General features: G+C 38.4%; 2 protein-coding genes and 1 non-coding gene across 3 annotated transcripts; 1 reads left to right on the forward strand and 2 right to left on the reverse strand.

The window, feature by feature from the left end:
- The first annotated feature begins 1,864 nt into the window (after positions 1 to 1,864).
- Positions 1,865 to 14,777, forward strand: LOC107268339 (putative nuclease HARBI1). The gene is made up of 6 exons (XM_025085667.1): positions 1,865 to 1,920; positions 13,823 to 13,918; positions 14,010 to 14,200; positions 14,324 to 14,459; positions 14,520 to 14,666; positions 14,745 to 14,777. Exons 3-6 carry the CDS (start codon positions 14,142 to 14,144, stop codon positions 14,775 to 14,777), a joined length of 375 nt encoding a protein of 124 aa, XP_024941435.1. The 5' UTR covers positions 1,865 to 1,920; positions 13,823 to 13,918; positions 14,010 to 14,141.
- Positions 2,146 to 2,339, reverse strand: LOC112494454. Its single transcript, XR_003059867.1, has one exon. It is a non-coding gene; the product is annotated as a U2 spliceosomal RNA (small nuclear RNA).
- Positions 10,748 to 11,118, reverse strand: LOC107268336. The gene is made up of 2 exons (XM_015741018.1): positions 11,009 to 11,118; positions 10,748 to 10,946 (listed from the first exon to the last, which is right to left on the reverse strand). The coding sequence occupies exons 1-2, from the start codon at positions 11,116 to 11,118 to the stop codon at positions 10,748 to 10,750; spliced, it is 309 nt and encodes a 102-aa protein (XP_015596504.1).
- Positions 14,778 to 15,014: the final 237 nt, after the last annotated feature.

The raw sequence follows: 15,014 nt of genomic DNA on the forward strand, positions 1-15,014 counted from the left end.
ATCCTGTCGATTTTTGGGGACGCGTAAAATCGAGAAACGCAATCGTAGGTGCTGATCTTTGGGGTCGCGTAAAATCAGCAAACGCAACTGGATACACGAACGGGAGCGGACGGTTACGGAAATGCACGGCCGCTCAGGTTGCTAGGTTTGAGGTAGAGAGGGTCGGAGTAAGAGTCCGGCAAATAGTGCGAGCGACAGAGAGCGACGAACCGAGAACGTATCAGAACGAATCTTAATTGTCTATCGAGATCCCTTCACCAATTAATAAATTGGGAATTCTCACCGGAGCTGGTGCAGCTAATCCGTGGAGGCCGAGAACTGTATCCGAAGGACACTGGTGAGCACTGCACTAGGGCACAGCACTACACCACCGTAACACTCACAGGAATTCATGGAATTCCTGGATATCGCGAGAACAACGCGAGAACTGTACGAATCGAGAACTTGCTATACCGTAGCGAAACACGGCAAGGAAAACTATCAACAGATAGCACGGGAGCACGAGCCAGCCCGTGGCACTTCGGTCGGTGCCCCGAGACAGACTGCTTTGACAATAGCCAAATTCGAGAACTAATCATTCTGATTGGTCGAGAGCCTTATAGCCGATAACTCTTCTATCTCCTTCGAGTCGTCCCTTTAAACCAAATCGAGAGCGTTCCTTAGCGAATCGGTACATAATCTTTGGAGATCCTCCACGGCCGCTTCCCCAGGGCATCGGGCGACAGCTGGGCATCACATCCTTAACTCGGGCAGGAGGTTCCTCTCCTGCCCTTAACCATATCACAACTTCCTCCGCCCGCTCTACAGCCCTTTGCCCATCTCCAGCGGGGCGCCGGTATCTCACCCGGGCTTCTGCCGGTCCGTGGAGACGTCTCCGTCGGGTACTCTCCTCTGCCGGGCAACTCGGTACGTCGAGACTATATCCCCACGGCAGATTCGAGCACCTCGACCTCAACTAAACACTGACACAATCTTACGAGAGCCTTGACATAACTGTACGAATCAACCCGAGAGCGTAGCTTCTGAGCAGGGTGGCGACCCGAAGAGAACCAGAAATCGAGAACGTTATCTGTATCGGTAACCGGAGCCGCCTTGGGACCGTGATTCGAAAAATCACGTCACAATACATGTAATTAGATGTATATTATGTATCAATTTTTATATTTAAATAAATTGTCAGGTTTGTCTAGATCAATTAGTAGCTCCAACTCTTTTATCAGTTATGCAAACAAATAATGTAGGGATGGCCTTAAAGCCCCATCTTGTGATGTTATAAAAATTTGTGTAATTGCGGAAAAATGTGTTTGCGCTGTGAATGTTTTAAATTATTTAGCAACCATTACCTTTTGCAATATTCCTTCGTATATTTTCTCTGATACTAGCCACATGTTTGATCAAGGATTTTTAGCGGATCATCGTACCCAAATAATAAAGCTCATCATTGTGAAATATATAAATTTACGATTAAAACATGCAGCATCAAATGAAAACAACACTGCGATACGTATCAGACATCACTTGACTAAAATGATTTTATTTCATAATCAATAATAATTCGAGTTTAAGATTATTTCATTTATTCATACTTTTATATAATAATACAATTGAGTGCATAATAAAAGAAAATTTAATTAGTTCTTAAACGTATCAAATATATAAAAAAAGTTCATCATGAAACATACATTTTACTGCGCGGGGTTCCCTTATTCCTGATTCCGCTCCTGCCCAAGAGGACGGCAGAACGGTATTCACAATTCGCTCTCTCTTCCTATTTCCTGTTACACTTTCTGCGCTACAGTGAGCAGTCCAGTGATATATGTCGATGGTTCCAACAGGTGATTGGAGCGCCATCTCACTGACATAAGGAGAGGGTGTGGCCGCAGTGACTGACAGGATGATAAGGAATGGACTTATGGTAAGGTAAGGAGTGATAAATGAAAATGTACTCACGTCACAAATGATAATGTACTTAGCTGACAGGTCTTAGAGTCCGCTTGTTCTCGTCTCGTGAGTCCTATGTCCTCGCAGTCTTCGTCCACCGCAGCGATCCATGCACGCACGCACTACACACCACTGCACTACCACCATATAGCTCGCTTTTCGGCTGAAATAAACCTTAATATCAAACTGATTTTTGGTTCGACGCATGTGTGGGCCGCTCCTAGATGTACTGCGATACTAGGCTAACCCGCGGCAGAGTCGGAGCAAGCCCCAGTCACTCCGCCAAGTTCCAAAAATCAGTTTAATATTCTGGTTTCCCAATGGGAAACGTATCAGATATTAAGCTGATAAGAACAGATATACTGTGATTGTGCTGTCTTATATTCTACTTATGCTAATATAACTAGTTCAATCTTCTTCTCCTTACGGGAGGTTCCTCGTCCTCTCTAAGAGAGTAGCCTAATATTTTTAGGTGTTCTCTAGTAGCGATAAAGATGCCCAATTCCACGGCTAAACTTTCTTTGATGAGGTCATCTATCACTTTCTTGTTGACGGATGTCTTCACATCAGTCATTTTAAAGCGGCCCTCTGCCCCGAAGGACTTCGCTTGGAGAGCCGCCGTTATGGCCGCGTAATATAAATCAGGATACTTTCTATGATCTAGGCCCTCTATGCCCGAGACCTTCTTCAGCTGAGCGTAAGGAAACTCAGACCCCATTGAGGCCGAGAGTGAGTCATAGGCCTGTTTGAAATCCACCGCTTGTTGGGCTACTGAGGCCACGGTGAGTGCCGCGTTTCCGGACCTTGTATTAGAGTACATAACCTGTGCTGCCTTCATGCCACAGAAGCCCCACACTAGTTTCGTTTGTTCTATTACGGACCCTAGTGCCCCAGGAAGCTGAACGGTGAGTGTCTTTTCGATAAGATAGTTTCTAAGTGAGGTGCGTATGTTTATCCAAGACTGAAATTCTATCAGATTATCCGTAAAAGAATCAAGACGGAGTTTTTTTGCTTTAAAATAATCTTCTATTGCGTTTGAGGTACATACTGCTGCCCATCTTTTTACGAGATATTCCGCGTTACTATTGCGACCACGCTCCTCGAATATTTCTTTCCCTATGACCATTAAGCCGGCCATTCCGGTGAATACAAGAGCCTGCTTCATTATGGGGCTGTTTAAAACTCCTGGTGCTTCAGCTCTTTGTTCTTCTGTAGGCTCCAGAGCCTGTCTAGTTACCGCTACAGGTCTTCGTCCTAATACCCACAACACAGCAGACAGAACGGAGGAGGCAGGTAGTGCATTGTCTGCAATGCCATTTCCCCAGTATAAATAGATCGGAGGATCATAATAATACGCTTCATTCGTGGTATCTTGTTCCCATTCTCTGTTTATCGGGACCTCTTCAATAAGTGTCTCCATGTCTTTTGGACTCGTAATTTAGGGATGTGTTGAATCAAGAATATGGTTTTTCGGTTCGTCGAGTTTAGCGGCCACCAGCAGGTGCTAGAGGTGTTCTTAGGCCCTTGACCAATTCTGCTGCTCATATTACACTATCATTATTTATTAATGCAGACTGCAAATGTTAATTTAAAAAAATAAATATTTTCAATTTTTATAATATACAAATATTTCGACCCCATTCTCATAATTACTCTTTAAACATCGTACGAGTATTAATTCTTCATGGTGTAATGTAATTTATTATAAAGTGGCTTTCTACTTCCAATATTACCATTAATCTACACTATTAAAATTTAAATCTTCAAAATTAAGAATACTACCAAAGGCGTATTATCGTGCGACTAAAATGTTAATGAAAATTGTATATAGCATAATTTCTACACAGATTCTGAGTATGTTTCAAAATTCATTGTCAGTATTGTTAGCATGGTTGTGTCTCACTGAATTGCGTACAGTTAAACAGGGTGTAACGTTAGTTACAAAATATGAACTATTTAAAAACTAGCGCGCCACACGCGGCCCTCCGGCCGCAGTGGCTTGTCGCCTTACATCGCCTTGCGAACCGATGCAAGGCGCGCAAAACGTTTTGCGTTTAAGGCACGACCGCTGACGTTCGCGCTTTGCGCTCACCAGCCTACCGACGCTCGCGCTCGCTCGATCGCCCGACACTCGCGCTTTGCGCTCGCCCAACTTGCTCTACAATTGTGCTAAATTATTGGACAATCGTTTATATTTCATAGTTATATGATGTATTGAATATATACAAATACAAAGATTCAATTTAAACCGATAAACTCTTTAACTTCAATAAAAATGAATAATAATAATAAAAATAACAATAAAATGTATTGTGACGTGCTGGACCACGAAAATGGCCCAGGGTCTGCTCGAATTAGTTATCGTAACGCGGAGGGGGAGGGAAACAAAGAAAGGGGACACGGTTTAGAATAAAGAAAAGAAGATATAATTAATAAAGTACATTCGTAGTAAACGTAAAACCAAAAGCTAACAGAACATAAAAGAAAAGAAAAGAGAAGAGAATACGGCGGCAGATGAGTGCACGCTCTATCACGCGTTTACTCGCGCGGGCGCACGCGGCCTAGAAAGAATTTAAAGGGACTCGGTGGCGGAAGGGGGTTTCGGGGTTGGGGGGAGGGGAATTTATGGGCGCCAGCTACTTGTACATACAGGATCAAGCTCAAAATAGAACCATAAGGTTTATTATTATTATTATTATTATTATTATTATTATTATTATTATTATTATTATTATTATTATTATTATTATTATTATTATTATTATTATTATTATTATTATTATTATTATTATTATTATTATTATTATTATTATTATTATTATTATTATTATTATTATTATTATTATTATTATTATTATTATTATTATTATTATTATTATTATTATTATTATTATTATTATTATTATTATTATTATTATTATTATTATTATTATTATTATTATTATTATTATTATTATTATTATTATTATTATTATTATTATTATTATTATTATTATTATTATTATTATTATTATTATTATTATTATTATTATTATTATTATTATTATTATTATTATTATTATTATTATTATTATTATTATTATTATTATTATTATTATTATTATTATTATTATTATTATTATTATTATTATTATTATTATTATTATTATTATTATTATTATTATTATTATTATTATTATTATTATTATTATTATTATTATTATTATTATTATTATTATTATTATTATTATTATTATTATTATTATTATTATTATTATTATTATTATTATTATTATTATTATTATTATTATTATTATTATTATTATTATTATTATTATTATTATTATTATTATTATTATTATTATTATTATTATTATTATTATTATTATTATTATTATTATTATTATTATTATTATTATTATTATTATTATTATTATTATTATTATTATTATTATTATTATTAAGGTTTCTAATCTACATAAGATTAATTTAGCTTACAATATTAAGCTGTACATCAATTTTTTAAACAAGTGTGTATTAACATATATTTTAAATTTTTAAGTTACATTCTTTGAAAAAATTGAGTATGCATTTGCATGCTGCAATGTTTGGTTCGGCAATTAGAGACTCTACGTTCAAAGATAGAATAAGGTTAATTTTTAGAAGATTTTTTAACAGTTTGACTCTTTTTTCGTTGTACAATTTGCATTGAAAAATAACATGATTTAAATTTTCATCGAAGTCATTACAGTTACACATAGAATTTTGAATTATTCCAATGCGAGCAAGCTAAGCTGCTAGATGATAATGGTTACTTCTCATTCGATTGACAGCTACAATAAATTCTCTGCCAAGTTTACACTTGAAGTACCAAGGTTTACATACATTCTTATAGTAAAATTGAAAATAAATCATACCAGTGCCGTGATTTGGTCTTGTGAGGAACTCATGATTTTTATGTAACATTTGTTTTTTAAAGCTCTATTGTAAATCTGTAAACGGAAAAGTAATTATATCAGCTTCTTGACAGTCAGCAGCCTGTTTAGCGAGCCTGTCAACATTCTCGTTCTCAGTGATTCCCACGTGTGATGGAATCCAGAAAGAAGTGATGGTATTAGTATTGTTAGTGCAAAATTGATCGAACTTTTCTTTAATTTCAATTATAATATCACTCGTTTTGAGATTAACTTGAGAAGACTGAAGGCTTTGTAAGACACTTAGGGAATCAGAGAAAACGAGAATGTTTCTGTTTTTGTTACAAAGTGCGATGTCTAGTGCATCTCTCAGAGCGATTGATTCGGCTGTGAAAACAGAAGCATATTTGTCAATGGTTTTCTTAATACAGATGTTGAGTTCACAACCATAAGGTTCTAGTGATGAGAGGAGTCCCCACAAAAATTTTTAGCCCGATTGACTGAAGTCTCTCAGAGATAATCGTGTAACATGAAAATTTTTATTAAATAATACACGAAAAAATCGTAAAATCGATCAAATTGTCCTCTCATTTTGAAACGACGTAGAGGATCGGGATAAAAAAAAATTGTTTTTTAGTTTGTACGAGAGGAGACCTCCCCCAAAATTTCAGCCCGATCGGCCGAAAATTGCGTAAAATATCGCATCTCACACATTTTTCGCGATAGAAACTATAAGGCACTTGCGTACCGCGGTCGTGCCTAAAAACAAGTGAATGTCGGCATCGACACAAGAACTGTCGGAATCGACAAGGAAATTGTCGGAATCGACACATAAATTAATTGTATATACATTTTATATGACAGGAAAGAAAGAAATAAATGTTTTTACATATTGAGACGTTTCGTGATTTTCAAGTGTTCGGCATCACGAGACTGTTTATAGGGTTTGTGCACTGGGCAAGCGTCTTCAGAAACAATTTAGACACTGGAGTTTTTAAAATAACAAAATAATGATATATTGTCCTATAAGTTACAGACTAGGTATCCTTAATATTCTATTTTGCTCTTTCTCTCACACACATATACACACTTTACAATTGTTTCTAGCTTGCCTGTAATACCACAGGCGACAAGAAGTGTTTTTGTTTACTTTATTATCTCTGCTAGTCTTTTGGATTGGAGAGAGGTAGCTGGAACCACGATACAGCAGATTGCACAATGCGTCCGAAGACCGTGGTCCAGTTGCAGGTTAGGACGATAATGTTTAGGGACCCACAGGTGATCACGATGATCCCCGTTCGCCGAGCCAAATATCTTTGGGTGGGGATGAGAGTGCTATCACCACAATACAGCAGAGTGCACAATGCGTCCGAAGACTGTGGTCCAGCGGAAAATAGGTGTTGTAAAGATCAGAACCCACAGATGGTCACAATGACCCCCGTTCGCTGTATCTTTACTTTGGGAGGGTTTTTGGTGATGTGAGTTTCTGGAGCGCTGCTGCAGGTTTCTTAATAATTGAACTTTTTATAGCTTCTACTGCTTCCTGTCGTCTACTGGCGTACAAGTGTCTAGTTGATTCGTCTAAAGAGACACGACTGAATCGAGTGAATCGAGTGAGTTCCTATCGAGGAAGCCGCTGCTTATATCCTCGGTAGGAATACGTTAAAACTAGTGGGGATAACGATTTTTATCCACCCGAGGTGTTAACGTCGCTTTTTGGATTTAATATTTTGATTTATTATTTGATTTGATTATTTGATTTGACTAATTGGATTACCGGTTTCTTCAAGTACCGGCTTACTGGTATTTCTATCGTATTCGGCGCGTGCCCGCTTATAGCGTCTGGGCACTTGTTTGTTTTGATTTTAGTCTGTCGACTGTATTTCGGATTCTAGGAATGTTAAAGGTAATAATTTCTAATATTATATCCTCATGACTGTCGCTGTGACTAGATTCAAGGGAATTATGCAATATTAGAGAATTAAAGGTCCTATATTCTCTTTCCTTTATCGGCGTCGCTGTGAGAGGTCGATAGGATTCTTGAGGAATTCTAGGATTTGAGGAGTTCTCTCAGATACTGTTATGTACATCCACAGTGCGCTATGCACTCTTATGTGGGGCTCTTGACGTATCCATCATCGAGAATGAGTGGGAAGGAAAAAGGATAAAGGATAGGGGGGTATAAAGTCGGAACGTTTCAATATATGAAAGTGTGTTTATTTAAATAATTAGCAACGTAGAAGAAATTAGAATTAGAACCGTAATTAGAACAAATAGCAATATACAAAAGTGTCTATATATAAAAGTGTGTTTATTTAAATTACCGTATAATTAGCAACGTAAGTTTACAGCTTTCTAGAATTCTGAATGGACAAACCTAAAGTAAGTAAGTAATGTTTTGATAAATGATAAAATCACAAAACATATTTTTATTTAAATAATATTATTTTTATTGTCAGATTACAATTATTATTACACATATTTGTCGTTTCCGACAAGAATTTATTGCAATTGCATGTATCCGCGTGTCGAATCCGACAAAAATGGCAATTGTAACTATCCATCTGTCGAATCCGACAAATAATTATTTTTTCCCTATTATATACGTAGCCACTGCCATGGAACTGCTCCTTCACGCGAGACAAAGTATGTTGCTAAAGTATCACGCTGCTCCGTTGCTATCGTAGGTGAATGATGTGGTCCATTGAAACCCAGCCTATTCCATGTTCGGCTTGGTGGGACTCTCAGACGCAAGTCACCATAGATGATTTCTCCATTTCTTCCCTCTCTGTTGACAAATAATTGATTTATATAATACCTTCCTCTAGATTCCATTTCGTTGGTAATAATAAAATTATGTAAACATGTTGTTGCATGAACTATGTTTTCAGTGTTACGCCCGACGCAACGCAACCCCATTGCCCCCCCCCCCCCAGCACCCCTCAGTACCCCATTACCAAAGGTCAGAGACCACGACAGATGAACCGATCCTCGACGAACATGGGTAAATTATTATAAATCATAGATTATATATTGTCACATTCCGACCTTATACCCCCCTATCCTTTATCCTTTTTCCTTCCCATCAGAAACCACGACAGATGTAACCGATCCTCGCCAAACATGCGTTAGTTATTGTTAATCATAGATTACATATATATATTAATAATTAAGGGATATCATCATATTATATTATACTGTACACGACATCTCATACTCTCACACATTTACAGAAATTACACCAACACGGTGACATTGCAGGTGGATGAGGAGGAAGAAAGAGAGATCACGGCAACCAAAGAATAAGAACGGCACGGGCAGCAATGCTGAACGGGATACTTAGAATTGAGGTGCCTAAAGAGCATTTCACCATAGCCCGCGAATACCGCGCACAGCAGAACTCTTACCCGTCACCTTCGAACCCACCTCACCACCAAGATAATCCTGACAATGCACTAATCCAACGAAGAATCCGCGATCGAAGGCCTGCAATGAGAAATCGACCGAACGACAGGGTTCAATCGCCTCGATCACGCCGTAACACGTATCCAAATTCCAAGATATTTCCTGACATTGCATTCAATCCCCTCCAAACCCAAAATTTTTCTTACGAACTCCAATGCCGATCATCACCAGTTACTAATCAATCCTCCGGTAGAGCAATATCCCTTTTAGAGTCTTGAGCCGATTGTCCGCGCCAGTAAAGTGTTGTGCCGATCAAATACCTTAGGGCCTATTTTGATCTAGCTTGACTTAGGACCCAAGCGAAAAGTGTATCACTTCAGTGCCGGGCGTCCACGCGAAAAGAACTCATTTCTTGGCATTTCAATAAGCATTCGTCTAGGCGAGTGTCTACGTTAGGGCTGGACCAAGAATTTCCCGTTCAATCAAATCTATTTCACTATCGTCGAGAACCGAGCGCCGTCTCTCTCTCTTCCTCTGCTCATCCACCGGTAAGTAACTCACATTCCTACATCTTGATATATATATATCTTTGTAACTCAGACTACAGAAGTTGACGATCACACATACATTGTTATTCGGATTTCATTCCGTTAGTAGATTAATGTACACGCACTACTGCATATAACTACGACAGTTACTTGTACTCCTGTCTATCATTCATTATATGAGTTAAATTACACTTTCTTCTCTTGATTTGGAGACCTGAACCTATTACCTCCCAAATCTAGATAAACCCCCTTACCAGTAGCTTCAACCAAACTTCCGTAGAAGGAGTGAGTTTTCCAAATCAATATATTTAGTACCTGTTTGTGATCCTCATCTTAACTATCGACCAAGGGACATAAACGCAAATAGGCGTGCTCTAGCACCTTAAAGTGGCAAGAACCCAATACCTTTTACGTGATCTTTGATCTCAACACCTATGCTAGCTCCCTAATGCTCCCGCATACGGTCGCTCACGCATAGGACGTAACATCAGCAGTTTCAAGCTTGCAGCGCAATGGTGCTCGATGGACTGCCCACCTCGCAACGAGAATGCCAAAAGAATTTTCGATCACTCTGCGAGCTTTGGAGAGGCGATAATTAAATACGCGTTCCTTGTTGCCTAAAAGGTTTCGCCTTGCATACGGTCGCATCATGTAAGGTTTTAGAGGAAAGACTTCATCCCCAATAAAAGAAAAAGGGTGTGGAACGTCGGTATCAGGAAGATTTCTTGGTGTTGGTAGATCTATCAAACCGTGATTGAAGGCTTTACCCATATCGCAATTTGCAAAAATTCCAGCATCATTTAATGAACCATAATTTCCAATATCTACCCAAGTAAAACGATAATGGGCATCACACGTGGCTAGGAGAATAAAACTAAAAAAACCCTTTTAATTGTGAAAGGCTGTGCCTGATCGTGGTGGAGCAAGAATACGACAATGTTTGCCATCAACTGGACCCAATCAGTTTGGATAATTCCATTTCGTTTGAAAACCATTAGCAATTTCAATCCATTTATCTCTATTCGGCATCCTGAGATATATTGACTGGAGTACTTGTACTATTTTCTTGCAAACTTCTTGAACAATTGAGTACATGGTTGATCTGCCAATAGAGAAAAACCAAGATGTCGTACGAATACTGTCTCCACGTGCAATGTAGCTGCAAATACAAAGATACAATAGTTATTGTTTGATATTTTACTTAATTTTCAATAAACTAACCTCAATGTGGCAGCAATTCGCAGTTCTGGCTCTAGAGGTTTTCGAATACTTTTTTTGATAAGGAGTGGTGCCAACAGTTCATGAAGGATATTGAATTGTTGCACTGTCATTCTTGTAAATTGAAAAAACTCTTCGTGATCACTGAGTTTGAAGTAGGAGAACAGCCGATTATACGCGCCAAAGTCGCATCTAATATTCTCAACAATGTGAGGTTTCACCCACCATATTCTACTAATTCTTCGTCGAATTAGCTGCAATCTTTTTAATAGTATTTGTGAAACACTATTAGAGGCTTGCAATATATTGAAAAACACTCGAACATTTTTATGATCCATTTTCTTGCTTTCCAATTGATAGTAATCTTTGAAAACTTAGGTTCTGCTTCGTGATTAGAAGGTTTGCCGGATATGATGCATAATTTCTATTTTAACAAATTAAAATTAAAATAGATTATAATTATAAATTTTATATTAAAAAAAGGAGTAATTTATTATTTATTATTTATTATTTATTTTTATTTATTTCGTCCATATTTTTAACAATTGTTTGCTTAATTTGCAAGGTGAACACATATTTATAAAATCAACGGTGAATTAAAGGATGGTATGTATTTGTTTTAAAATCGTTCATAAACGTTTATCACTTCTTCACTTCTTGAAAAAAAAATGTCCACGACAGACGTCGAAAGTAAGTATAATTTCAGTTTTAACATTTTGTGTAAACCATTTAATACTATAATCCCATACCATTTACATAACATACCATAATATTTTTTTATAGTGAAAAAGCTTGAGCTATGCTCTCCACCACCACCACCGCCACCGTCTCAACAGCCGTCGGGAACACAGCCACCACGGGAGGAACCATCCTCCCCGTGCTGGCACATCGAGGAGGACGTCCCCGACCACGCGGCCACTACGGCCAATGTGACTCTGGAGCAGAGGATGGAACGCCTGGAGCGTCTCCTGCTCCAGAGTCACGATCCACGAAATGCCCCTGCCGGTAATTATATTTTAATTATTTATAGAAAAGCAATGAATAAATTAATATTAATTTATTAAAAATATTTATTATTTTTCAGTGCGATCAGACCCCAGATGGATCAGTGGAGGCGGAAGAAGTCGAGCCAGGTGGTATGATCGCCGGTACGGGGCATACGGTAGAGGTCGTAGGGCCGGGCGGTGCGGCGGTGGCGGCGGCGGAGGAATTATCATTATTTATTTTTAATTTGATTTTACTTCTTTTTTCTATTGTTGTTAAATAAAAATTGTTCTAATTATTTCATTTCTCTAACGACATTGATAATGATCTCGTCTATGTTCGCCATAATGACAGGTGATGACGGGGCATGCTCGATGCTACTCATGTTCCGTGCTTCGTGAAATACGTAATATTTTGCCAATATTTCCATGCGTGAAATGTCATTACCTGTCACCTGTCATTACCAGCTGTATAGACGAGCTCATTATCAATATCGTTAGAGAAATGAAATTTCTCTACGATAAAACTCATCGTGACTTTAAAAATGAAGTAATGATTTACTTATCTATTGAATAAACGCATACACATTCTTTTTTGATATTTATATATTGACTTTGATTATATATTTTGTTTCACTGGTAAGTACCGCCGAGAGCGGCTCTTCTTATTGTACGTTTTTTCCCTCGGAGAAGAACCGAGATAGTCGTCTTCACGAATCCCGAGCGGAGATCGGTGGTGCAGGCGGTCGGTACGGTGACCTGCGAAGATCTCCGCCAGGGAAGAGGTTCGCCCACCGAGCTTTGTAGGACCGCGAACCGCGTTGCAAAGGATTCGCGAACCGTGGTAGGGCAGGCTAGGGACGGTGGGAAAGGTTAACCTTGCGGCTCTTACGGAGGACCGCGCTCGCCGTTAAGAGGTATTGTGCGCGTCGGGACGACTTGTACTGGTCCCGTTTTTTTTTTCTATTTGAATAAACAGAAGTTCAAACTTCAAACGGCGTTTTCATTGGCGTACCCCGAACTGTTCAAATCTCGTCGCCACCACGTTCCCCTCTATCATCTCAGCTAGCTGAGGCTGAACAGCCGGGAGACCGAGACGAAGCGGCCATAGGAGGAACGTCGGTTTGGAGAATTCGCACCTGGCGCCCAACACTCGGATTTAGTTCGGATTTCGGATATTTTTCGGATTTCAGCACGTTGGGGGCGACCGCGGATTATTTGTAGGTGACGCCGGTGGATGGCATAGGTCACATATTGTAACCTTATTTGCACGATGCGGTTCTCCGGATCGTGCCAGAAAGGCGGGTTCGAGCCAGAATCGACTGTTAGGAATTTAGAAAAGATATCAGGGGGTCTATCACGGTTCTCGGATTGGGTAAAAATGACGAATGTGAGCGACTCACCCAATTACGATCAATCTCACCTCGTGAAAATACGAGACTACTCGCGTGAGGAGACTCGACGTGAAATTTCACGTGAAAAGGTGACATCGATGCAGCCTACCTCGAAAATAACGCGTACGTAGATGGTAGCAGTATTACTTGAGTGACGGAGAAGTTAATTAATAAAATGGATAATTTAAAGGTGATACTGTTTATGCCAAATCATGATAATACTATGTTAAGAATACGTAGAAGATTACGGGATGCCTCAAATCCATTTATGATACCGGAAAGTGAATTTCGCGGCCTTTACAGGCAAACAAAATAATTTTAGATACTTTTGGAGGTTATACTTTCTTGATGTGATGCTTATAGTAAAAACTAAAAATGATGAATACTCGAATAGTGGATTTATATATTCCATTGATGAAATTCTTTGCAATGTTTCAAAGATTATCCAAGGAAAAGCAGTACGAGTACTTATTGAAGACCTACGACCTCTACTGCCCAACGTCAGACGACGTCATGCAGTTCCTGTTGAATTACAGGTATTGGACTTAAGATATGACAAACTGATATGATGAATTACATTTTACAATGTATTATAAAATGTATTATGCTAATACTTTTTTGATATAGGTTTTATGTACCTTGAACTATATAGCTTTTGGTTCATACCAAAAGCGAGTTGGTCAATACTATTTGTCATGCTTGGCTCAGTCAACAGTTTGCAAAGCTATACGCAATGTTGTCAATGCATTGAATGATTTAATGCCTGACTGGATTCAATTTCCAATTGGAGATGCTGAAATTCAAAATGTTAAAGAAAGGTTAGTTTTATGAATTTAATTTATAATGAACTATAATCATAATCTAAGAAGGGCAAATTTATTTACTGCTGTGTTAAGGAATTACAGATTACACATTAAATTGAGTTTATCATATCGATCTAGTTTCTGGACACACACGCAATTTCCTGGCATTATTGGCGCAATAGATGGAACTCATGTAGCAATTGTTCCACCAAATGCTGAGAGAGAGCATCTCTACATTAACCGGAAATTATATCATTCGCTGAATGTTCTTATTGTACGTATTACATCATTTGGAAAATCCACAAAAAATATATAAAAATATATATTTATACAGGTATCGGATTACGGGGGTAGAATGTTGACTGTGAATGCTGCCCATGGTGGAAGAACGCACGATGCCAGAGTTTGGAGAGCATCTCTTGTATCAAACCACCTGCAAGAGATGTATACTGCAGAACGAAGAGATGCTTGGCTCTCTTGGGTAACTGCACTTTTAGTTGACTTGTTTACTTTTATTTCAGCTGTAGCCTATTAAACTATATGTATATGCTTTTTCTAGGTGATAGTGCCTACCCATTATTACTCTATTTGATGACACCGAAGCTGCGTCAACCAGAGGGTACACCTTCCGCGAGATACACACAACATTATGTCCGAGCTCGCTCCTGTGTGGAACGATGCATAGGCGTTTTGAAGGGTAGGTGGCGATGCCTCAGAAAAGAGAGAGCCATGCATTATGCATCAGAAGTTGCAGGTAACATATTGTTTGTATAATATACCGATTATTCTGTTGATTGTTGTGTGTAAGTATTGGCTCAATATATTTTCA

This window comes from Cephus cinctus, unplaced genomic scaffold, assembly GCF_000341935.2.
Source record: "Cephus cinctus unplaced genomic scaffold, Ccin1 Ccin1_scaffold0516, whole genome shotgun sequence".
NCBI classification, from domain to species: Eukaryota; Metazoa; Arthropoda; class Insecta; order Hymenoptera; family Cephidae; genus Cephus; species Cephus cinctus.